The 26,164-nt window shown below is 38.4% G+C and overlaps 1 protein-coding gene across 1 annotated transcript in view; it reads right to left on the minus strand.

Annotated features, from left to right (window-relative positions):
- Positions 1-3,087: 3,087 nt before the first annotated feature.
- LOC102802768 (uncharacterized) overlaps positions 3,088-26,164 on the minus strand; it is a 34,164-nt gene continuing 11,087 nt past the window's right edge. The window contains exon 2 of the mRNA XM_078006193.2: positions 3,088-3,754. Within this exon, the coding sequence (XP_077862319.1) occupies positions 3,582-3,754 (173 nt within the window). The 3' untranslated portion in view covers positions 3,088-3,581. The remainder of the gene's footprint in view (positions 3,755-26,164) is intronic.

The raw sequence follows: 26,164 nt of genomic DNA on the forward strand, positions 1-26,164 counted from the left end.
GTCACCTAAAATAGGCTGTTGCGTGGGTAGGTTTTTTTATCAACTCTCAGATGTATGCCGATAACTTGGTTATTCTTAGCCCGTCCATCCCTGCTTCGTGAACCCTCGTTAATGCTTGCTATGAATATGGGTCGGTCTTTGATATTATTTACCACTCTAAAAAGTCTGAATGTATGTACTTTATTCTTCGAAAGAGTGCTTTTCAGGTGCAGCCAACGAGCAATAAATTGAAATAGTCAATTCTCTGAGACAAAATATATTTTATGGGCCTTTTGAAATATGCTAATTAATATAAAGGAAAGAGGGGAAATTAAAAGCTGTTCATAAGCTACCCTCCACCTGAAAAAAATTGTCTTCCCCTCCTGCTGAGCAAATTCATCTTTCCCCTGCCCTCATTAAAAAAAAGACTTTTTTGCCTACTCCCTTACATTGCTGTGCCGATTGGTGGCGTAATTCATCGAGTCATTGGCTTCTATGGGCTTCTTGAACCCAATAACCAATCAGCAGATGTAAGTACCCTACCCAACTAAAAAAATTCCATGTGCTTGCATTTTTTTTAAATCTGCCCTGCCCACTGGGGGGTACTGATATTTCCCGCCCCCTACAAAAAATAGAAAAATCCCCTGCTCTCAAGAAAAATCCCTTGGAACAGCTTTTCCGGTGAACAGCTCCATTGGCTGCACCTGGCTCTTAGAAGTAGTGTAATTCCACCCGTATATCTTGGTGACTTCAAGCTTAAAATTTGCATAAGCACGTTTATTTAGGATATGTTGTCACTGATAGCCAGTATGGACGATGAGAACATAAAACGATTCGATAATTCTACGGCCGAGCCAATATATTGCTTCGAAAATGTTCTAGCTTTTAAATTAAAATTACATTGTACATTGTTTCGAACATGTATTGTTCACAGCTTTGGTTTCGACATAGTCGTAAAAGTATTTATGATCTCCGTGTTGCTTATAAAAATTTCGTTTATTCCTTGGTCGGTCCATGGACTGTAGAGCGAGCAGTATGTTTGTGTTCTCCAACATTCAAACATTTGACGCTTTTAGGCGAAACATGCTTTTTTTACTCTATACCTGACTAACTAAAAGTGATAATAGGATCGCTGTAGTGCTTTTATCTTCTGTCAGAAATAAAGTGAATTGTAAGTATTTTATATCTAGCCTATGGACCAGGTTGATAGTCACGTTTTTGTTATGTTAATTTTGTGAGCCACGTGCTAGTCCGTTATTGGTCTGAAAGTGTCTCCTTGTCGGGAGTTGCTTTATATTATGGCCACAGTTTCTTGCCATCATCTGACGCGCATTTGTGTTCGGAGTGTTATGTTCTGTACCGTAAACTTATGTACACGCCACAGCTACGCTAGAACAATGCATTTATTTATTAGTCGAGTCTTTTTATATATTTGTTGTTGTTTTTTCTCTAGGCCAGACTTTTTTTATGCCTTGTTTCTCGAGTTTTTATAAGGCAATTTTTTTGAGGAGGGCGGAAAAAAAATAAAATTAATTCTTTTTTTCATTAGATTTGTGTGATTCTCAAAGAATTGTAAGTGAAATCATTGATCGGAGAGAAGAAATGATGTACAATTTTATTCCATGTATAACCTTGTTTTTCATCTGCGCTAGACTTCGGTACTTTGATCATGATACTCCCACGAAAACTTGGGTTTGTTATGCGACGGGCGGGAAAAAATGAAGATAAAAATATTTTTTTTTATCAATTTTTTGCACTTACAAGTCGGTGGGCGAGAGAAATTACGCTGAAATAAAATTTTATTTTTATTTCATTTTCGGCTCCTGTTCATTCGGCGGGTTCGCGAAACAAGGGATAATAAAAGTCTGGCCTTAGTTTGTTGGTTTATATATATATTGTTCTTTATTAATGGGATGTGCGAACTTTTCCACTTTATAGCCTGCAATAAAGAGTTAATAAATAATAATATATGAACATCACAAATAACCGATTTGGTGAAAACGGCCATGGAAATTTAAGGCTTATTTAGTTTCGGATACTTTGCATTAGCTGTATCACAACATCTTCAGCCCCTTGCGTAATTTATTGTGTTTGGTAACATCAAAACATATCGTATTTGTGTAAATAATTTATTAGATAAATGACGTCAGATGTCCTTTCAATCTGATTATAATCCAATGTAGGTACTAGGCTCCATTATTATTTTTTCTTATATGTATTTTTTATTGTTATTTTCGTTTAATTATTTTTTTAATTTCTGTTATTTAGTGATTTTTTTTATATAAGATATATAAAAAATGGAGCCAATACCTACATATGATTTCAATCAGGTTGTCTTCCTCTAAAAATCGCAAACCGACGACAGTGGGCGCCCAACTATAGTACTCTCCCCACGCCTTTCAAATCAAGCGCGGATTGTTGCTACGCAATGCATAACCATGCTATGCACTGTTGACGTCCGTATGGACTCGCAAAAATCACAAACCACTGTATCTGTTCAAAAATAACAGTGTAAATATTTATTTTATTTTAAATGTGTGTGGGATTATTTTTATTTTATCAAAATCTGCCCAAAGTTCCTAATGTTCAATCCCCAAGAAGCTGAAGTTACAAATTACAAAGCATGGATAAAAGTAGTGTTAATACGTGTGAATTAAAGCGGGAGGATCGTCACCTGCGCACGCGCGGGAATTCAGTCCCATGCATGATAACAACACATGTTAAAACGCAAAGGCTCGTAGGTAGACGCTTGTTTACGAACAATGACACGCTATGGCCATCTGACGCATGCGCAAATGACGACTCCGCCGTTTTGAATAGCTCTCACACAAATGTCACATGAACTCAATTTAATTAATATATTATTGCGAGAATACCTCACAGAATGAACGAAGACAGTACAGCTGGTGTATCGACCGACGCGCAGCGAAGGTCGGTGCGCGGCGTACTGTCTGAGTAGATAATAACATTAGAAAAATATATTGAGTGACCATATGAAAAGTTTCTTGTTCGAGTTGATTGTATCTTACACTACTATATGAAACTACCTTGCTATGAGAGGTTATTTGCCCCAGGAGTGCAATATAAAGAGATATGGGAAGAAAATAATTATAAAATAATCATTTGTTGTTATTTGTTATATCACGTTCTCCGTACACAATACATACAATCAGACGATGTATCTGATACCACGGCAATTATTAATTAATGTCTATCGTATGAATATTTACAAAGTGTCGTAAAAATTGTTTATTTTTTACAATAATACTTGACAGAAACTAATATTTGTAAGATTAAATGTTCTCTGTCATTTTATTTGCTGCCTCGGTCTGAGTGCCTGTCTTCATTTTTTATGTGATTTGTTCCTTCATTTTTGCAACTCTTCTTTATTAGTCGGTTTTTTATCTCTATGTTTGGTGAGCATGTCCTTATTCGATTCAACGTTGTTAATAAATCATCATGCAATTGTACTAAGTAATATTTGGTCATGTTCCATATATGGCAGACTAAGTGATTTCAAGCAGCCATATTTGGTCATGTTCCATATATGGCAGACTAAGTGATTTCAAGCAGCCATATTTGGAATATTGTGGCTCACGTATTTAATTCACTTCTTCCATGTCATGTCTTGCAAATTTGGTGTTATTGCTCGTATGGACGATGTAAATTAGTAGAAACAAACAAAATAACGTCAACGACGAGAGTGCGATAGTAGAATATATAACAAGCTCTGCAGTAGTGCTCAATCCCTCGTCTTCCGAATCTTCACCATTTACTGAAAATAAAAACAAATGATTTATAAATAAACGATATCACCGTTCACTGAACACATTAACCCAAAATGTGTGACAGGCAAACTAAATAGGTGTTGCTAGGTGAAATGTTCCGAGTATTCTCAGCTGTAACATCTGATTTAAGAGATGGTTCCCATCGACAAAAGAAACTTCAAATAGCGAGTATTTGTCACGAAGCAAAGATACGCGATAAAACCTCGCGAAGCAGTGGTGTACGCGTACTAGCAGTGGTGTACGCGTACTATCAGTGGTGTACGCGTACTAGCAGTGGTGTACGCGTACTAACAGGTGAAGTCAACGAGTAAATTTGCAAAAATGTTTGGTATTTATGTTTGATCAACAGTAACCTACTTTATGAACATTATTAAGGCTTAATTTAATTTGGAGGGGAGAGGTCAATCTGTTCGCAACTCCTCTCCCTCTCAACCAAATTAAATTGCCCTCCCACTGTTTTTGCTCCCGCTGCCTTCTCCCACTCAGTTTTGCTACCCACTGCCCTCTCCCCGCTCATTTTGTTTTTGCCTGTCCTCTGGACACGCAGTTGTATCTACTCTCTCCCATCCAGTTCACATTGTCTTAATTCTCCCCTCTCAACAGTTTCTGCCTTCTCCCTATCATTTCCCAGAGAAGACGTTATAGTCATCAGCTCCAATCCTTAAACCCATGTGAATTGAATGTAACGTTTTTCTTTATAGCAGGCGAATTTAATGGTAATATAATACCTATATTTTCTATGAAATGACAAAATGCCATGACCCATTTCACCGGCAACACTCTTTATTAAGAGAGTTGTACTCAAGTTCAAATTTTGCACTTCTGAACATACAATGCATTATGGGAGACAATACAAAATCGAAGAAAGCTTAGAAAGAACTTGGGATCGGGGTATTCTCAGTATAAACATTCCTCCCCTTTGGCAATTTGGTTGTTGATGCCCGCGAAAAGTTCTGCATTTTGCCCTTACCCGCTCAATCTAAAAATGGAATTTGCCAGCCCTCTGTATAAAAATCTTCTCGTACTGGAATTCCCCTTGAGAAACCCTATTTGTAATGCCCTCCCAATGAAGATGTTTTATTTTGCCTGCCCGCTAACAATCCCTTGCGAACACATTTTTTCACGAACAGCTCCGTTGACTGCACCTGTACTAGAAGTATGACTGAGACTTGTAAGAAGCAGTGATACACGCGTACTAGAAGTATGACTGAGACGTGTAAGAAGCAGTGATACATGCGTACTTGAAGTATGACTGAGACGTGCAAGAAACAGTGATACATGCGTACAAGAAGTATGACTGAGACGTGTTAAAAGCAGTGATACACGCGTACTAGAAGTATGACTGGGACGTGTAAGAAGCAGTGATACACGCGTACTAGAAGTATGACTGAGACGTGCAAGAAACAGTGATACACGCGTACAAGAAGTATGACTGAGACGTGTAAGAAGCAGTGATACACCCGTACTAGAAGTATGACTGATATGTGTAAGAAGCAGTGATACACGCGTACTAGAAGTATGATTGAGACGTGTAAGAAGCAGTAATGCACGCGTACTAGAAGTATGACTGAGACTTGTAAGAAGCAGTGATACACGCGTACTAGAAGTATGACTGAGACGTGTAAGAAGCAGTGATACACCCGTACTAGAAGTATGACTGAGACGTGTTAGAAGCAGTGATACACGCGTAATATAAGTATGACTGAGACGTATAAGAAGCAGTCATGATACACGCGTACTTGAAGTATGACTGAGACGTGTTAGAAGCAGTGATATACGCGTCCTAGAAGTATGACTGAGACGTGTAAGAAGCAGTGATACACCCGTACTAGAAGTATGACTGAGACGTGTTAGAAGCAGTGATACACGCGTACTATAAGTATGACTGAGACGTATAAGAAGCAGTCATGATACACGCGTACTTGAAGTATGACTGAGACGTGTAAGAAGCAGTGATACACGCGTACTATAAGTATGACTGGGACGTGTAAGAAGCAGTGATAGACGCGTACTAGAAGTATGACAGAGACGTGTAAGAAGCAGTGATACACGCGTACTATAAGTGTGACTGAGACTTGTAAGAAGCAGTAATACATGTGTACTAAAGGTAGGACGGTGGTATTTGGAAGAATAGTAACATAGACTCATTCCACTGATTCCAGATAGAAAAAAAAACATAGCATTAGTAATAATAAAATTGCAACAGCTCTCTGCCTCCTCTTTCGACGTAATTGTGTTAGCAGTACGGCGTATTGCATGGAATATAGCAGAGATGAATTGGTAATCGTCGTCCCAAGTAACTATTCAAAATAGGTCAAAATAGGTGCTTCTATCGGAGATGCTCTTCTAATAGAACAAATGCGGTAACTGTTTTATTTGTAATACACAGCGATGACAGAAACGGTACTTTGGTATAAATATGGGTATAGACTTTGCCACTATCCCGGGGGGGGGCTGTGTTGTCCACATCAAGGAAAATACGGAACGGAACTGAAATATACCTAAAAGAAGATTTCTGTGACGAAGACTACAGAAGGAAGAGAAAAGGTGATTCCAACTATGCAAACAATATGGCGGGAAGGCAGAAGACCAAGTTTTTAGAACAGGCGACTCTAAATTGATGGAAAACCATGTGACAGCGGCGAGTAGATAGAAGACAAAATTGACTGATTGGGGACATCGGGACAATTATGACACTGGGGAGGGTTAATTTTTAGATTTAGTAGGTCAGTTCAGGGGGGCTGTAGCGTTCGAGTGCATCGGTGATGGCAGACTTTAGTTTAGTCTTATGGCGCTGGCACGTTTGTTGTGTTGTAGGCCGTGAGGCATGGAGGAGGGTTTGGGAGGGAGCCTGTTGGGCTTTGGGTGTGGAATTTTATCTTTTACTTTTTTCTTAGTTGTTTCACTATTTATTTTGTTAGTTTTTTAAAAATCTGAGTCCAAAAGTGTGTATAAACACAACAGTTATGCAGAAGTCAGAAATTTTGACTTTGAATGTTAGGGGAATTGGCCAATTCAGGAAGGGTAAGCAAATTTTCAATTGGCTGGCTAAACAGGGCAGTAATATCATAGCACAGCACAGATGAAAGTAAATGACTAGGCCAATTTGTTGTTCAGTCATGGCTCATCAACTTGAACATCAAGGAGGTTGATGACAATTTTTAAAAACATTGACTATGATATTCAGAAGGTGACCTCTGACCCAGACGGTCATTGTCAGATCCTGGATGTCACATTATATGGTAAGCATTTTTTTTTAATAAATTTGTATGCCCCCACTTCAGAAAAACAGCACACTATTTATTTAAAAAAGTTACTTAAGGACGCCCAGGATGGTATGTCAGAGCCGAAAGTGTGTTTGTTATGGGGTGGTGACCATAATTTGGTACTTGATATCAATAAGTATAGGAAAGGAGGAAACCCTCAGCCATGAGGCAAATCAAACGATCTACTAGTTGAATTCAGGGAGGCTTTGGACTTAACTGATGTGTGGAGGGCACTCCATCCAAACAAAAGTGCTTTCACATGGAAACGTTTTCACCCACAAATAGTGCAGAGCCGTTTAAATTATTTTATTATTAATGATGCCATTATGAGTTGCATTCAGGAGTCTTCTGTTGTTCCCTGTGTCTTGCCCGACCACTCTGCAGTTAGTCTAAACATTCAATATGAAGAAACAACCAAAGTGCCTTCCTATTGGAATTTAAACACTAGTTTGTTAAGGGATATTGAGTTAATGAGTTAATTGAGAAAAAAATACCAGACTGGGCTGGGGAGAGGGTCGGTACTGACTGAGTGATGCACGGTCTTTATGGGATTGGCTGAAATATTGTATTACAAAAACAACCATAGAGTAACGTTAATAAAAAGTAAACCGAGGAAACAAAAAATCAAGATCTGGAAAAAAAGCTGGCGAATACTGAAACAGAAATTTGGGAAAATCCAACTGTAAACTGGAGTTCATCATTGTCCAGGAATTGCAGGGGAAGTATGATAAAATTACAATAATAAGATCGAGGGCACATTGGGTGGAAATGGGGGAAAATACTAAATATTTCTTACAATTGGAAAACATGAAGAATAAAAGATCACAAATAAATAAGTTAATAAAAAACGATGGCTCAGCAATCACATCACAGAAGGATATTAAATTATTTTATACTAAGCTATACTCCTCGGGGCTGGACACTTCCATAGAAAACTTTACTGCTTGTCAGGCATCATTTCTCGGAACCCCTAACATCAAAAAACTTTCAGAGGACCAAGCAGCAGTTTGTGAGGGATGTATTACTTATGAGGAAGCCCATGAAGCAATCAAGACGTTTCCTGTAAATAAAACTCCAGGAAATGATGGAATGCCGATTGTCATCTACTGTTTTGGGGGTCTTATTTGGAACTTTGTGGTTAATTCATTGAATACAACACAACAATCAAGGGGTAAATTTTTCCTTCTTTCATACATGATAATCATTCGGCCTTTTGTGAAAAATCGATTCATTGGGGATGGGTGAGATTGGTTGAAAAGAATCTAGATTATTCAGGTGAACAAAAATACCGGGCATTTTATTTACTATCGATATGTGTTAAATATGATTACTATGAAGTTTTGAAAAAAATTAACATTTTTAGTTTTTTGTGGGGAGGTCCTGATAGGATTGCCAGGAGAACAGCAATTGGTGGCATTGAAAATGAGGTTCAAATGTCCCAGATGTATTTTCAATTCATAAAGCTCAGCATATAACTGGATGCGCCACTATTTGATGAAACCTTACATCATCCGTGGAAATGGTTTTTGAAAGATATTTTAAAGTGGGAAATATTGAGCTACTTTTGAAAAGTAATTTTGACATCAAGATGTTTCCGTTAAAACTTAACAGCTTCCACCACAGTATGCTGAACACCTGGCAGTCGTTGAGGGATTACTCCTCAGATGTACATATCCTGAATCAAATAATATGGAATAACAATATCTGGTGATTGCTGATAAAAGTTTTTATTACAGAGTTTGATGATGGGGAATTCACTATGTGGCACACATTGTCAATAACAGGGGTTTTATGTTAGATTGGAATGAAATGATGAACAAAGGAGTCCCAAAGCACATGTTTCAAAATGGTACGTAACTCGAAGTTCTATCAATTGTTTATCGAACATCGAGTTACAATTTGGGCATGGTTCTGCAAAAGTAGGCGTTAATTTGAACGTTAAACAAATATGTTGCCCGTAATTCGAAGTTCGGTCAACTTTTAATTAAAGTTCGAGTTACTGAATGTGAACGTTCAACAAAAACCAAAATGTGTGTTGCCCGCAACGCGAAGTTCTGTTAACTCCTAATTGAACATCGAATTATAATTTGGGCGTGGTTTCACAAACGTGTACGTGGTTTCAAAAATATGGGCGTTGTCATTTATGTAACTTGATGTTTTCGTAACTCGATGTCCGTAATTCGAACAATTCAGCATCTCAATCTGATGTTAGGATTTGTATGGCATTCTTTGAAATGAAAACAAAACATCCGGTACTAGTAATGTGCTGTCTTTGCTGGTAATGTCTAGTCTACCGTGCTAAAGTATATGCAATTCACGAATACAGTAGTTTTATCTGAATTATCGAGTCCTTTACATTTTGATATAAGTCATAATATAGGACTGTTCAGTAGATCAGAAGACATATTTATTCCATTGACCATTAATACGCCAAGTAATGTATCAGTAAATGCCCCCTAAGCATTATTTTATTTGACGCATATGACAGTCCAAGTTGGTCAGAGTTCACAGGATATACTTGTTTAACAAGTATGTTATCTCAGTTAAATCAAATGCTGTGTTATTCTATTGATTTACATTACAACTTATGTTATAATAATAATTACATTGGGCGGGGCTGGGTTGGATGGTGTTAGTCATCTGGATTACGAAAGGATAAATTTGAAGTAAGGTTTAATGCAAGTAATTTTCAGGTTTTTACCGACATAGTTCGGACGTTGTCGTGGCATTCACAAGGTCCTACAAGTTCACGTCGTCTACTGTAATACAAGTACTTGTCTTGAATACAGCTGTGTCGGTTGTTATGACAACAATCCTACATTGTGGTTATTCTGTTATCTATATACGATTGAAGAGTCTCGTTTGCCAGAGTGACGTATGGAGGTTGAATAAATACAACTGAGGGTGAAGAAATATTTGTGTTATTTAGCCTTATTACAGATGATATACTTTTTCTCAGTTTCTAACTCACCTGGATTTTGGGCGAGAGAAAACTGGTCCCAAAATGATCGTCGTTTGGGGCGTTTTGACAACAACAATTAGATTTGTTCGCCAAAAAATGAACCAAATCTTGCTAAACTGACCGAAAAACGTAAAATTGGTGTCAAAAACATCGGTTCGCTCGTGAAGATGGGGGTCAAAACAGTGGCGCATTTGCATACATTTCACATATGGGAGCCCCCCCCCTCCGAAACTTAAGCATCGTAAGTGATGTTCCTTCAGAATCAGAACCTCAATCAATCATATTACGGATCTAACGTAGATGGCGTACGTCGTTGTCCTCTTTTGTCCTGGTATTAATAAACAGACACACATGTCGGTCAATGAACGAACGAAGTACGTCGGGCTATTTTGCTTTATATTTTGCTCCAGGATATTTAGCAAAACATCAGTTAAATTGTCAATTAACCGAAATCATTTATTATTATTGATATGAATCCACAAATGTATAAGTATTTCAATAAAATTACAAAGTTTTAATATTTATTCATGACAGTGAAAATTGTCTCCCATAATTCCCTACATAAATTCTGTACATTGCTTTATAACGTGCGCTATTTCACTTCAGTAACGTTACCTCACATAAGGTAGTCTTTGACAAGTCAGATATTAATAAATAGTTCGGTTGCCACAAGCCGTGTATTCTACTTGCCGTTGTGCATTTTCAATTAAAACACTGAGGACAATATGACCGTACCACGCACTGTGACCTGCCAGTATGCATGCCGTAGTACAGTGGCGATAAAGGGCTAAATATGTATTTTGTTTGCCGAAGTGTTTGTGACTGAGCTAAATCATAAATACTAATGCTAATGCAAGAACGAAATGAAAAATGGTAAAATTGGGTTAAGAAAAGAAATTGCCATCACACTTGTTGACAAATTGCCCTCTTACACAGGACTCATTAGAACCGTCATCATTCGCGCTCCTCATTGCGCGCGTGAGCATTCACCTAAAGTTACATAGGGAAAAAGTTCCTTTTGTATCCTCACCCCTAATCCTATATCTCTAAATCGCACCCCAAGCGTCACAGTAAATTGTATATTCCGCTCTAGATAACTATAGGTGTTATCAGAGAAGGCATATACAATTAAATTTAGAGAGCTGGGGGTAGTGGCAGGGTTAGGAGTGGCGTGGGTACAAAGGGACGTGACTGTTTTCGGGTTATTTTTTCAGTACATGGGTATCAAAATGCTCGGTTCGAATAGACAAAGGGCAAACACATCACAAAACACAGCAAAACTGTAGGAATACATTGACAGAAATATTTAGGAAGTATTGTACTAACAAAATTATTGACAGCAGAGACCACACCATTTCTCAGCATTATTTTTGTGTGTGGTAAAACAATTATTTCTGTGTAGTTTGTTTTACTACCAGTCGTTCATGAATATAATCACCAAATAACATAGACATTGATATGAACATGGATTGTACAAGTAAAATATTTCATTCGTTCCTTCATTTGGCAACTGTTCTTTGTTTCTTTGGTAACCATCGTGTAGTTGGGCTTTCATATATGGCGCATTAAGTCATTTCCAGTAGCCATATTTGGTCATGTTCCATATATGGCAGACTAAGTGATTTCAAGCAGCCATATTTGGAATATTGTGGCTCACATAATTAATTCACTTGTTCCATGTCATCTCTTGCAAATTTGGTGTTATTGCTCGTCGTGACGATATAAATGCATAAAAACAAACTAAATAACGTCAACGACGCGAGTGCGATAGTAGAATATATTACAAGCTCTGCAGTAGTGCTCAATCCCTCATCTTCCGAATCTTCCCCATTTACTAAAAATAAAAACAACTGATTTATAAACAAACAATATCGCCTTCTATTGCATTGCACACATTAATAATAGGTTTGGCAGCCAAACTAAATAGGTGCTGTAAGGGGAAATGCTACGGGTATTCACAGGTGTATCACAGTCGATAAGAGACAACTTCAATAGCGTGTATTTGACATGAAGTAACAATACGCGATCAAACCTCGCGAAGCAGTGATGCACGCGAACTAGAAGTATGACTGAGACGTGTAAGAAGCAGTGATACACGCGTACTAGAAGTACGACTGAGACGTGTAAGAAGTAGTGGTGCACGCGTACTATAAGTATGACTGAGACGTGTAAGAAGCAGTGATACACGCGTACTAGAAGTATGACTGAGACGTGTAAGAAGCAGTGATACACGCGTACTAGAAGTACGACTGAGACGTGTAAGAAGTAGTGGTGCACGCGTACTATAAGTATGACTGAGACGTGTAAGAAGGAGTGATATACGCGTATTATAAGTATGACTGAGACGTGTAAGAAGGAGTGATGCACGAGTACTAGTAGTATGTCTGAGACGTGTAAGAAGGAGTGATACACGCGTACTAGAAATATGACCGAGACGTGTAAGAAGCAGTAACAATAAGTTCTCCTACTCCTGAATAACACAATCGTGTTAGCAGGAGCGCGTATTGTATGGAATATATCATAGAAGAATTGGCAATCGTCGTCTCAAGTAACTATTCATAACAGCCAGGCGTTTCGAACCATAGGCTTTTCTTCATAAAGAAATTATAACGCATATGCAAAACACAAGACTTAAGCAGCTAGAAGTTTTAGAAAATAATTTATTTCAACTTATATCTACTCCACGGAATACGGGTTTAACTGCGGATTTAACACGGACTACTTAATCTTGATCAAACACGGAGTAACTCTGCAGGCAACAGAAATAAGATACCGCGGGCCCGTGTCAGAGTCCACGAAGGGGAGAGATGTGTCGTATTTTCTAAAGTCAAAGTGGTATACAAACTATCTTCGCCAGATATAAGCTATCAGAGAATACCTATGCCAAAATTCACCGCCGTGGAGCAGCTGAGAGTCGAGATAAACTATCTAGACTATGTTTTCTTATGCTTGAAAATCACAAAAATCATAAAACACACTATATCTCAGATTTACTCAAAATGTTTTCCCTGGCCGGACACTGGTAGCATAGTAGATGTTGCATCAGACTCATGATCGGTAGACCGAAGTTCAAATCCTACCTTAGACTGAACATCAAAGGGTCGACCCCTACCCTGAGTGAGTATGCCACAGACTCAATGGAAAGGCCAATTCCACTGGCCGAGATTCATTCATTCACTAACGAATGCGACTTTGGGGGAACCTTGGTTAAGGTCCGCAGGTGCTTGTATTCGACCGAGCCGGGTTGACGCCAGGATAGCGCATTACAATTGCCATTTGATAGAGAGATGGCCAAATGACTTCTGTGGCCAAATACATGTGTCAGCACTAGCAGTTTGCTCTTACAAAAAAAAGTCAGGAGACAACAGTGACATATAAAAACAAGTTGGCAGATGTCACCACGATTTACTGTATGTTGCACCCTTCAAACGATTAATTCGGCTCATTTACATCACCCAATCAGAACTCATTAGAAATGAACGTGTTTCTAGCTTTTTCTCTGTGAACGAGCTTACTGACCACCAAAAGAAAGCGCAACCACATTCCATCTAGAGATTGTGTTGCAACGAAGACCGGGTCGGACAAGTCGATATGTTATCAGTTTCAAAAGTTTTGTTAGATTACTAAAACAAGGTTTGCTCAAATATTTAGACATGTTATCTTCTTCATTTGCTTGCCCACAAACAATTTTCAATGTTGGAATAAGAAATTTTGAAAACATAGTAACGAATATAGACCTTCTGTTCTTGACTACAGGTGAATCAGCGCCATTGTTTTTATCTGTGATGAGCTCCCAGCCGCTCACATTTATGATACAGCAGCGCTGATTGGTGGCGCCAGCTCCTTGGCGCGCTCAATCTAATGACTCAAATTAATTGCAGTGAAATACAGCTTTTCATAACACGATCACGCACGGGTCCGTGGGCCGATCATGAATGGCAGACTTTAGCAAAACCGTGTGATTCGGACGATGACTCTGCATGGGAGATTGTGTGAACTGCGGAAGTCGAGTTATTAGTGCACGCGCGAGTTGAGCGGGATTTAAGACGGCGCTACGCACGAATCGTATGTCGCCGCCAATCACAATTAGCCGAAACACTATATAAAGTAGAACTAATTTCAGTTCTTTGCCAGAAAACGATCGCATTATCATTGAACAACATTCTGAAGATGTTTTATCATGAATGAGCTGTCTCACTTCACATAATTTATGAAACAAACAAACAATATGGCGCCGCCCATTGACCAGAAGTGCACTGTTTTCAAACTCTCAGGACATGCACATATAATTTATAAGGGAGAAATGTGTTAACTTCATTTGTGGGATAGATAATGGACTGCAAAGGGCATTTTTGGAGACTTACAAAATTCTCATAGAGCCCCAAGTTAAAAACAGTTTTTTTCCCTCCCCTGTGTAATATTTATATACCCTATATATAAAATATGTTTTTTAAATGCATTCCCTCACCCCCTTGGTTATTTTCGCCGATTGTTCGTCGCCGGAGCGATTCACGTCCCAAATTTTAGTTCTCCGGGCGTCTCTAATTAATACCCTGTCTAACCGCTGGACTGAATTAGTATGTAACCGGGCCGGGACATGGGACTATGAAGGCCCCGGAGAAAGCGTCGTCGTACAACAATAATGAACGAAATGTACATTACAATCTCATGCTTCCGAACAATCTGACATTTATGCTGGATAACAAGATATACAAGTACTGTCTACGATATACTGCAAATTGGAAATAACATACCTATTAACCGATGTTAATTTGTGTACAAAATTCCAAGAACACAAAACTAACAACTGACAACAATCGACAAAACAAAAACACTACATAGTCACTGTAGTCACACCAGTAAGAAAAAGATAATGTGGAAACTCATCACAAATGTAAATACAGTTGGACAAACTTATGTATTTTAATAAATTATTAAATAATAAAATGTTATATAATTTGTCTTTACCCCCCCCCTTTCCTGGTATCGATTTCATGTAATCACTGATCTTTGTTTATACCACTCTTTCCTTTATCACAATCTTTGTTACGCGCTAATGTTATATGCAAATTTTAACGCGCAATGTAGACACACCCTATTATAGTAAAATATCCCAAGGGTTGAAACGCGCCAGGAAACACTATTCAAAGTTGAACTATTTTCATTTTGTTGCCAGAAAACGTTTGCCTTATTATTGAAGAACATTCTGAAGAATGATTTATAATGAATGAGCTGTCTTGCTTCCCAATGCTGGCAATTCCGTTCTAAAGTGTATGCACCTCCCAGTTCCTGAATTGGTAGCGTTTTCGCGTTCATCGTTTTTTGCGCTTTGCATATCGCGTGTCCTGGAGTCAACAAACCGGAAGGTAGGACAGATTTTAAACGTTCCAGTCGCAGTGCAGTGCAGCAAACATCGATGTGTTCAACTCGCAACGTACAATTTCCCCAGAAATAAAATGTTTGTACCCATACACACTCATGTAATGTCTAGTATACTAGTACACATTTATATTCATAATTCATAATGAAGTGCGCCCTCACAGGCAATATGTAAAGGAGTGTTTTTACAATATGGCTGCCATGTTCATGCAGTGAATAAATGAAGCTAAAGTCTATGTTCCCACTCTGTATTAATTTCTGTCTCACGATCTTACAACATGGCGACGAGGATGAACAAGATCCAGTGCAACATTGAAGAAAACCTGAAATACCTGCAGAAATGTTTTAATCATAAATCGTGAGTTGAACATTGACTGAACATAGTGTGTAAATCAGCCACACACATTTCCCAGTGTCAGAGTTTACAGATTTGTTAGAATTCAGACTATCGTCAGAGTAATTCAGATTCACTGGATGTGAAATTATTGAATTAATTCTGAACAATGGTTACTGCACTGCTACCATTTCCGTCATTCCCAGTACATGACGAAGCACCTCCATAGGGTCAAGATGGACAAAATGGGTGAAACGTTTTGGAACATATTTGGTTTCCCGGGGAATTACTGATGATAAGAGAAAGCGTGTCTTACTATTATATTCAGCTGGGGATGAGGTAGCAGATATTTTTGATATCCTACCAGATACTGGTGATGAATTCAAGGAAGCTCCAGAAGCACTGTATAAATACTTTGTACCCAATGTAAATAAAGCATACGAAGTTTATGTATTCCGAAATGCATCACAGAAACCTGGTGAAACATTAGACAGTTATAACACACTGTTAAGACAAGTTGCCAAGACATGCACATTTCATAATGAAGATGAAGAGATCAAGTCACAAATAGTACTATCTACAACATCAGCAATGCTAAGAAGGAGATCGCTCGGAGAAAATTTGTCATTAAAAGACATTCTTAATGCAGGTCGTGCTTTTGAAATATCAGAACGTCAAACAAAGGGCATAGAGGACACTAATAGGATAGATCATATTCCTGAAATTAAGCATTTGTCTAAGAAATTTAGTATGAAAAGAAAAAAGCCATGGCTGAATTCAAAATCAGGAGAGAGGTCAGGTCAAGTGTCCAACGAGAAATGATATTAGTAATTATTGCTTCAGATGTGGTGGCATATACCCACACAAAGATACTTCATGTCCAGCACGTGGCAAAGCATGCAAAAAGTGTCAGAAAATTGGACATTTTGCAAAAGTATGTAGAAACAATAATATACAGCGAAGATAATTCTACAGATGATGAATATGTATACAATATATCAGTATCACCAGTCATTAATAAATTTCAAGCACATATCCAAGTCATGTTAGCAGGACAACAGGTAAAATGTCTCATTGACTCGGGAGCTGGTATTAGCATCATAGATGAGCAAACACTGCAACAAATTAAAGGTGTTCAATTACGTCAGTCATCAAAGAAAATATACGCTTATAATGCTGTAAAACCACTTCCAGTAATAGGTGAAGCTGAGATGACTGTACAATCACTTGTAACTAACCAACAGTTGACTGAGAATTTCTGTGTAGTTAAAGGCACAGGAGGAAACTTGTTAGGGTGTGAAACAGCAGTGAATCTTGGATTGCTACGCATCGTGGATAATGTACATTCTACAATTCCTGTACCCACAGTTGAAAAAATAGTTAATGAATTCGTGGATTGCTTTGAGGGCGTTGGAAATATGAAACATGTTAAAGCAAAATTACATATTGATAAACCAGTCGCTTAAGAGCATCGTCGTGTTCCATTCCACGTTCGAGATAAAGTAGAGACAGAATTACAGAAATTGGAAGAGTTAGACATAATAGAAAAGGCTGTAGGTGCAACACCGCGAGATTCGTATATAAATATTCGTATTTGTGTTGCATGAGAGCCCCAAATACAGCTATAGAAAGAGAACGTCACCCGATACCGACAATCAAAGATCTGATAGTAGATTTAAATGGTGCTCAGTGTTCACCAAAATAGATTTGAACAAGGGATACCATCAAATAGAATTGGATCCTGATTCAAGACACATAACCACATTTGCAACACATTTAGGTTTATTTCGTTACAAGAGACTGAGTTTTGCCATAAATTCAGCGGCAGACATATTTCAGATGACTGTCTGTGATGCACTTCAAGGAATTCCAGGTACTAGAAATATATCAGACGACATAATAGTATTCGGCAAAGGACAGACAGATCATAATGAGCAATTGAAAGCTGTATTACAGAGACTAAGAGACAATAAAATAACATTACTGCCAACAGAGAGAAATGTGAAATTCACATTCTATAGATATACCTTTTCCGCTAAGGGAGTATCAGCCGACAATAAGAAAGTATCCCAGGATGTATGGAAGTCAGAAGTTTTTTGGCATGGAACAATACATAGCCAGATTCATACCAGACTTCGCATCTATATCAGCACCCATACGAGAGCTTAATCATTAAGATATACCATGGTCATGGGGCCCAAGACAACAAAAGTCATTCAGTGCACTGAAAACTGAAATGGCTAGTAAGAAAGTGATGAAATACTTCAACCCAGAGTATGATACAGAGATTATCGTTGATGCCAGCCCAACAGGATTGGGTGCGATTTTAGTACAGATTACTACAGATGGAAATCAGAACATAGTCGCATATGCAAGTCGCACACTAACTGATACAAAGAGTAGATATAGCCAGACAGAGAAGGAAGCACTTGCGATGGTATGGGCAAGTGAACATTTTCACTTATACATTTATGGATCATCCTTTAAAATAATCACAGATCACAAACCATTAAAAGGAATCTTCAATAAACCACAGTGCAAGTCTACAGCCAGAATTGAACGTCTGTGTCTACAACCATACAAAAACAAAGTAATTTATCGCGCAGGTAAAGAAAACCCGGCAGATTATATGAGTCGTCATAAGGATATGACAGGTTCTGTTCACGAATTGACACTTATGTTAACGTCATTGCTAGACGCATTGACACATGAAGAAGTCCAGAAAGCTACTTCAGAAGATGATACATTACAAAAGTTGTCACATGTAATACTAACACAACTTGGCATGACGTTGATCCTGAAATTGCTCAGTATAGAAAAGTGGAGGAGGAACTGTCGATGGCAAAAGGGGTACTACTGAAAGAATACCGTCTCATAACTCCACACGCATTACATTGGCAGCAACGTACAATAAAATTAGCACATGGTGGACATCAAGAGGTAGTGACGACCAAGAGATTACTCAGAGAAACATTATGGTTTCCTGGGATAGACCCTATGGTAGATGAACTGATAGCTAAATGCTTTCCATGTCAGGCAGCAAATCATAGTTCAAAGCCAAATAATGAACCATTGAAAATGACTACACTACCTAGTGGTCCATGGAAGAAAGTTTCAATGGATTTCTGTGGTCTATTTCCTAGACGACTCTGCAATATGCTTTATTCATTAACCTTCATGAACTGAATATCTAAAGAGGAGATGGATGTAATGTCCAGTATACTAGTACACATTTATATTCATAATTTCTATTTGTGAAGTGCGCCCCCACAGGCAATATGTAAAGGATTTGTTTTTACATTATGGCTATCATGTTCATGCAGTGAATAAATGAAGCTAAAGTCTATGTTCCCACCACTGTATTAATTTCTGTCTCACGATCTTACAACTCACTCCGCTATCTTTGAAAAAAAAAATGTTTAAAATATGCTACTGACTTCTTCTTCCATTTTTGTCTTACCATCGCCAGTAGTTTGGTAAGTGGCGCAACTAGAATTACATCGCGTCGGATGGGAATTCGCGAATACAGTAGTTTTATCTAAATTATCGGGTCGTTCTCTATGACGACAAAATTGAAATGCATTTTAGTCAAATTTTAACATTGAGAAAATGTATAAAGCAGCTGTGCTTATATGATGGGGCTATTTTTGGACAAAGCACCAGACCACTAATACACAAAACAGCAATGCACATAGAAACTAAGATAGTACAGTCCCCTTTATTTAGTAGTCGAAAAAAAACACAAATTATTGACAATGCTCGACACGTGTTTTTGGTTTCAAGCGACATTTACATATCGATATAAGTCGTAATAGTAGATAAGAAGACATATTTATTCCATAAAATATTAATACGGCCCCCTAGACATTATTTTACTTGACGCATATGACAGTCTAAGTTGGACAGAGTTCACAGGATATACGTGTATAACAAGTATGTTATCTCCTGTAACTCAAATAAAGTACGATATCGCCAAGTGGCATCATGCAGTGTTATTCTATTGATTTACATTACAACTTATGTTATAATAATAATTACATTGGGCAGGGTTGGGTTGGTTGGTGTTAGACGTATGGATTACGAGAGGATAAATTTGAAGTAAGGTTTAATGCATGTAATTTCTAGGTTTTTCCGACATAGTTCGGACGATGTCGTGGCATTCACAAGGTACTGCAAGTTCACGTTGACTACTGTAATACAAGTACTTGTCTTGAATACAGCTATGTCGGTTGTTATGACAACAGTCCTACATTGTGGTTATCCTGTTATCTATATAGATTAAAGATTCTCGTTTGCCAGAGTGACCCATGTACATACAATGATGTACTGTTTTTAAACCTGATTACATCGCGTATGGAGGTTGAATAAATACAACTGAGGGTGAAGAAATGTTTGTGTTATTTAGCCTTTTTACAGATGATATACGTTTTCTCAGTTTCTACTAACTCACCTGGATTTTGGGCGAGAGAAAACTGGTCCCAAAAAGATTGTTGTTTGGGGCGCAATAACAATTGGATTTTTCGGCAAAAAATGAACCAAATTTTGATAAACTGACCGAAAAACGTAAAATTTCCATTTAAAATTATGTCAAAAACATCGGTTCGACCGTGAAGATGGTGGTCAAAACAGTGGCGCATTTGCATACATTTCACATATGGGAGTCCCCCCCCCCCCACCTCCGAAACTTAAGCATCGTAAGTGATGTTCCTTCAGAATCAGAACCTCAATCAATCATATTACGGATCTAACGTAGATGGCGTACGTCGTTGTCCTCTTTTGTCCTGGTATTAATAAACAGACACACATGTCGGTCAATGAACGAACGAAGTACGTCGGGCTATTTTGCTTTATATTTTGCTCCAGGATATTTAGCAAAACATCAGTTAAATTGTCAATTAACCGAAATCATTTATTATTATTTATATGAATCCACAAATGTATAAGTATTTCAATAAAATTACAAAGTTTTAATATTTATTCATGACAGTGAAAATTGTCTCCCATAATTCCCTACATAAATTCTGTACATTGCTTTATAACGTGCGCTATTTCACTTCAGTAACGTTACCTCACATAAGGTAGTCTTTGACAAGTCAGATATTAATAAATAGTTCGGTTGCCACAAGCCGTGTATTCTACTTGCCGTTGTGCATTTTCAATTAAAACACTGAGGACAATATGACCGTACCACGCACTGTGACCTGCCAGTATGCATGCCGTAGTACAGTGGCGATAAAGGGCTAAATATGTATTTTGTTTGCCGAAGTGTTTGTGACTGAGCTAAATCATAAATACTAATGCTAATGCAAGAACGAAATGAAAAATGGTAAAATTGGGTTAAGAAAAGAAATTGCCATCACACTTGTTGACAAATTGCCCTCTTACACAGGACTCATTAGAACCGTCATCATTCGCGCTCCTCATTGCGCGCGTGGGCATTCACCTAAAGTTACATAGGGAAAAAGTTCCTTTTGTATCCTCACCCCTAATCCTATATCTCTAAATCGCACCCCAAGCGTCACAGTAAATTGTATATTCCGCTCTAGATAACTATAGGTGTTATCAGAGAAGGCATATGCAATTAAATTTAGAGAGCTGGGGGTAGTGGCAGGGTTAGGAGTGGCGTGGGTACAAAGGGACGTGACTGTTTTCGGGTTATTTTTTCAGTACATGGGTATAAAAATGCTCGGTTCGAATAGACAAAGGGCAAACACATCACAAAACACAGCAAAACTGTAGGAATACATTGACAGAAATATTTAGGAAGTATTGTACTAACAAAATTATTGACAGCAGAGACCACACCATTTCTCAGCATTATTTTTGTGTGTGGTAAAACAATTATTTCTGTGTAGTTTGTTTTACTACCAGTCGTTCATGAATATAATCACCAAATAATATAGACATTGATATGAACATGGATTGTACAAGTAAAATATTTCATTCGTTCCTTCATTTGGCAACTGTTCTTTGTTTCTTTGGTAACCATCGTGTAGTTGGGGTTTCATATATGGCGCATTAAGTGATTTCCAGTAGCCATATTTGGTCATGTTCCATATATGGCAGACTAAGTGATTTCAAGCAGCCATATTTGGAATATTGTGGCTCACATAATTAATTCACTTGTTCCATGTCATCTCTTGCAAATTTGGTGTTATTGCTCGTCGTGACGATATAAATGCATAAAAACAAACTAAATAACGTCAACGACGCGAGTGCGATAGTAGAATATATTACAAGCTCTGCAGTAGTGCTCAATCCCTCATCTTCCGAATCTTCCCCATTTACTAAAAATAAAAACAACTGATTTATAAACAAACGATACGCCTTCGATTGCACACATTAATAATAGGTTTGGCAGCCAAACTAAATAGGTGCTGTCAGATGTATCACAGTCGTCAAGTCCAATGTGACGATAACAAACAATATCGCCTTCTATTGCATTGCACACATTAATAATAGGTTTGGCAGCCAAACTAAATAGGTGCTGTAAGGGGAAATGCTACGGGTATTCACAGGTGTATCACAGTCGATAAGAGACAACTTCAATAGCGTGTATTTGACATGAAGTAACAATACGCGATCAAACCTCGCGAAGCAGTGATGCACGCGAACTAGAAGTATGACTGAGACGTGTAAGAAGCAGTGATACACGCGTACTAGAAGTACGACTGAGACGTGTAAGAAGTAGTGGTGCACGCGTACTATAAGTATGACTGAGACGTGTAAGAAGCAGTGATACACGCGTACTAGAAGTATGACTGAGACGTGTAAGAAGCGGTGATACACGCGTACTAGAAGTATGACTGAGACGTGTAAGAAGCAGTGATACACGCGTACTATAAGTATGACTGAGACGTGTAAGAAGCAGTGATACACGCGTACTAGAAGTATGACTGAGACGTGTAAGAAGCGGTGATACACGCGTACTAGAAGTATGACTGAGACGTGTAAGAAGCAGTGATACACGCGTACTATAAGTATGACTGAGACGTGTAAGAAGGAGTGATGCACGAGTACCAGAAGTATGACTGAGACGTGTAAGAAGCGGTGATACACGCGTACTAGAAGTATGACTGAGACGTGTAAGAAACAGTGATACACGCGTACTATGAGTATGACTGAGACGTGTAAGAAGCAGTGATGCACGCGTACTAGAAGTATGACTGAGACGTGTAAGAAGCGGTGATACACGCGTACTAGAAGTATGACTGAGACGTGTAAGAAGCAGTGATACACGCGTACTATAAGTGTGACCGAGACGTGTAAGAAGCAGTAACAATAAGTTCTCCTACTCCTGAATAACACAATCGTGTTAGCAGGAGCGCGTATTGTATGGAATATATCATAGAAGAATTGGCAATCGTCGTCTCAAGTAACTATTCATAACAGCCAGGCGTTTCGAACAATAGGCTTTTCTTCATAAAGAGATTATAACGCATATGCAAAACACAAGACTTAAGCATCTAGAAGTTTTAGAAAATAATTTATTTCATCTTATATCTACTCCACGGAATACGGGTTTAACTGCGGATTTAACACAAACTATCTAATCTTGATCAAACACGGAATAACTCTGCAGGCAACAGAAATAAGATACCGCGGGCCCGTGTCACGTCCACGAAGGGGAGAGTTGTGTCGTATTTTCTAAAGTCAAAGTGGTATACAAACTATCTTCGACAGATATAAGCTATCAGAGAATACCTATGCCAAAATTCACCGTCGTGGAACAGCTGAGAGTCGAGATAAACTATGTTTTCTTATGCTTGAAAAATCACAAAAATCATAAATATATCTCAGATTTACTCAAAATGTTTTCCCCGGCCGGACACTGGTAGCATAGTGGATGTCGCATCAGACTCATGATCGGCACACCCAAATTCAAATGTTACCTTAGGCTGAACATTAAAGGGTCGGCCCCTACCCTGGGTGAGTGTACCACAGACTCATTGGAAAGGTCAATTCCACTGGCCGAGATTAATTCACTAACGAATGCGACTTTGGGGAACCTTGGTTAAGGTCTGCAGGTGCTTGTGTTTGACCGAGCCTGGTTGACGCCAGGATAGCGCATTACAATTGCCATTTGATAGAGAGATGGCCAAATGACTTCTGTGGCCAAATACATGTGTCAGCACTAGCAGTTTGCTCTTACAAAAAAAAGTCAGGAGACAACAGAGACATATAAAAACAAGTTGGCAGATGTCACCACGATTTACTGTATGTTGCACCCTTCAAACGATTAATTCGGCTCATTTACATCACCAATTCAGAACTCATTAGAAATGAACGTGTTTCTAGCTTTCTCTCTGTGAACGAGCTTACTGACCACCAAAAGAAAGCGCAACCACATTCCATCTAGAGATTGTGTTGCAACGAAGACCGGGTCGGACAAGTCGATATGTTATCAGTTTCAAAAGTTTTGTCAGATTACTAAAACAAGGTTTGCTCAAATATTTAGACATGTTATCTTCTTCATTTGCTTGCCCACAAACAATTTTCAGTGTTGGAATAAGAAATTTTGAAAACATAGTAACGAATATAGACCTTCTGTTCTTGACTACAGGTGAATCAGCGCCATTGTTTTTATCTGTGATGAGCTCCCAGCCGCTCACATTTATGATACAGCAACGCTGATTGGTGGCGCCAGCTCCTTGGCGCGCTCAATCTAATGACTCAAATTAATTGCAGTGAAATACAGCTTTTCATAACACGATCACGCACGGGTCCGTGGGCCGATCATGAATGGCAGACTTTAGCAAAACCGTGTGATTCGGACGATGACTCTGCATGGGAGATTGTGTGAACTGCGGAAGTCGAGTTATTAGTGCACGCGCGAGTTGAGCGGGATTTAAGACGGCGCTACGCACGAATCGTATGTCGCCGCCAATCACAATTAGCCGAACACTATATAAAGTAGAACTAATTTCAGTTCTTTGCCAGAAAACGATCGCATTATCATTGAACAACATTCTGAAGATGTTTTATCATGAATGAGCTGTCTCACTTCACATAATTTATGAAACAAACAAACAATATGGCGCCGCCCATTGACCAGAAGTGCACTGTTTTCAAACTCTCAGGACATGCACATATAATTTATAAGGGAGAAATGTGTTAACTTCATTTGTGGGATAGATAATGGACTGCAAAGGGCATTTTTGGAGACTTACAAAATTCTCATAGAGTCCCAAGTTAAAAACAGTTTTTTCCCTCCCCTGTGTAATATTTATATACCCTATATATAAAATATGTTTTTTAAATGCATTCCCTCACCCCCTTGGTTATTTTCGCCGATTGTTCGTCGCCGGAGCGATTCACGTCCCAAATTTTAGTTCTCCGGGCGTCTCTAATTAATACCCTGTCTAACTGCTGGACTGAATTAGTATGTAACCGGGCCGGGACATGGGACTATGAAGGCCCCGGAGAAAGCGTCGTCGTACAACAATAATGAACGAAATGTACATTACAATCTCATGCTTCCGAACAATCTGACATTTATGCTGGATAACAAAGTATACAAGTACTGTCTACGATATACTGCAAATTGGAAATAACATACCTATTAACCGATGTTAATTTGTGTACAAAATTCCAAGAACACAAAATTAACAACTGACAACAATCGACAAAACAAAAACACTGCATAGTCACTGTAGTCACACCAGTAAGAAAAAGATAATGTGGAAACTCATCACAAATGTAAATACAGTTGGACAAACTTATGTATTTTAATAAATTATTAAATAATAAAATGTTATATAATTTGTCTTTACCCCCCCCCCCTTTTCCTGGTATCGATTTCATGTAATCACTGATCTTTGTTTATACCACTCTTTCCTTTATCACAATCTTTGTTACGCGCTAATGTTATATGCAAATTTTAACGCGCAATGTAGACACACCCTATTATAGTAAAATATCCCAAGGGTTGAAACGCGCCAGGAAACACTATTCAAAGTTGAACTATTTTCATTTTGTTGCCAGAAAACGTTTGCCTTATTATTGAAGAACATTCTGAAGAATGATTTATAATGAATGAGCTGTCTTGCTTCCCAATGCTGGCAATTCCGTTCTAAAGTGTATGCACCTCCCAGTTCCTGAATTGGTAGCGTTTTCGCGTTCATCGTTTTTTGCGCTTTGCATATCGCGTGTCAACAAACTGGAAGGTAGGACAGATTTTAAACGTTCCAGTCGCAGTGCAGTGCAGCAAACATCGATGTGTTCAACTCGCAACGTACAATTTCCCCAGAAATAAAACGTTTGTACCCATACACACTCATGTAATGTCTAGTATACATGTCTAGTATACATGTCTAGTACACATTTATATTCACATTTCCCAGTGTCAGAGTTTACAGATTTGTTAGAATTCAGACTATCGTCAGAGTAATACAGATTCACTGGATGTGAAATTATTGAATTAATTCTGAACAATGGTTACTGCACTGCTACCATT

This window comes from Saccoglossus kowalevskii, chromosome 18 (assembly GCF_978046115.1).
Source record: "Saccoglossus kowalevskii chromosome 18, keSacKowa6.1, whole genome shotgun sequence".
Lineage (NCBI taxonomy): Eukaryota > Metazoa > Hemichordata > Enteropneusta > Harrimaniidae > Saccoglossus > Saccoglossus kowalevskii.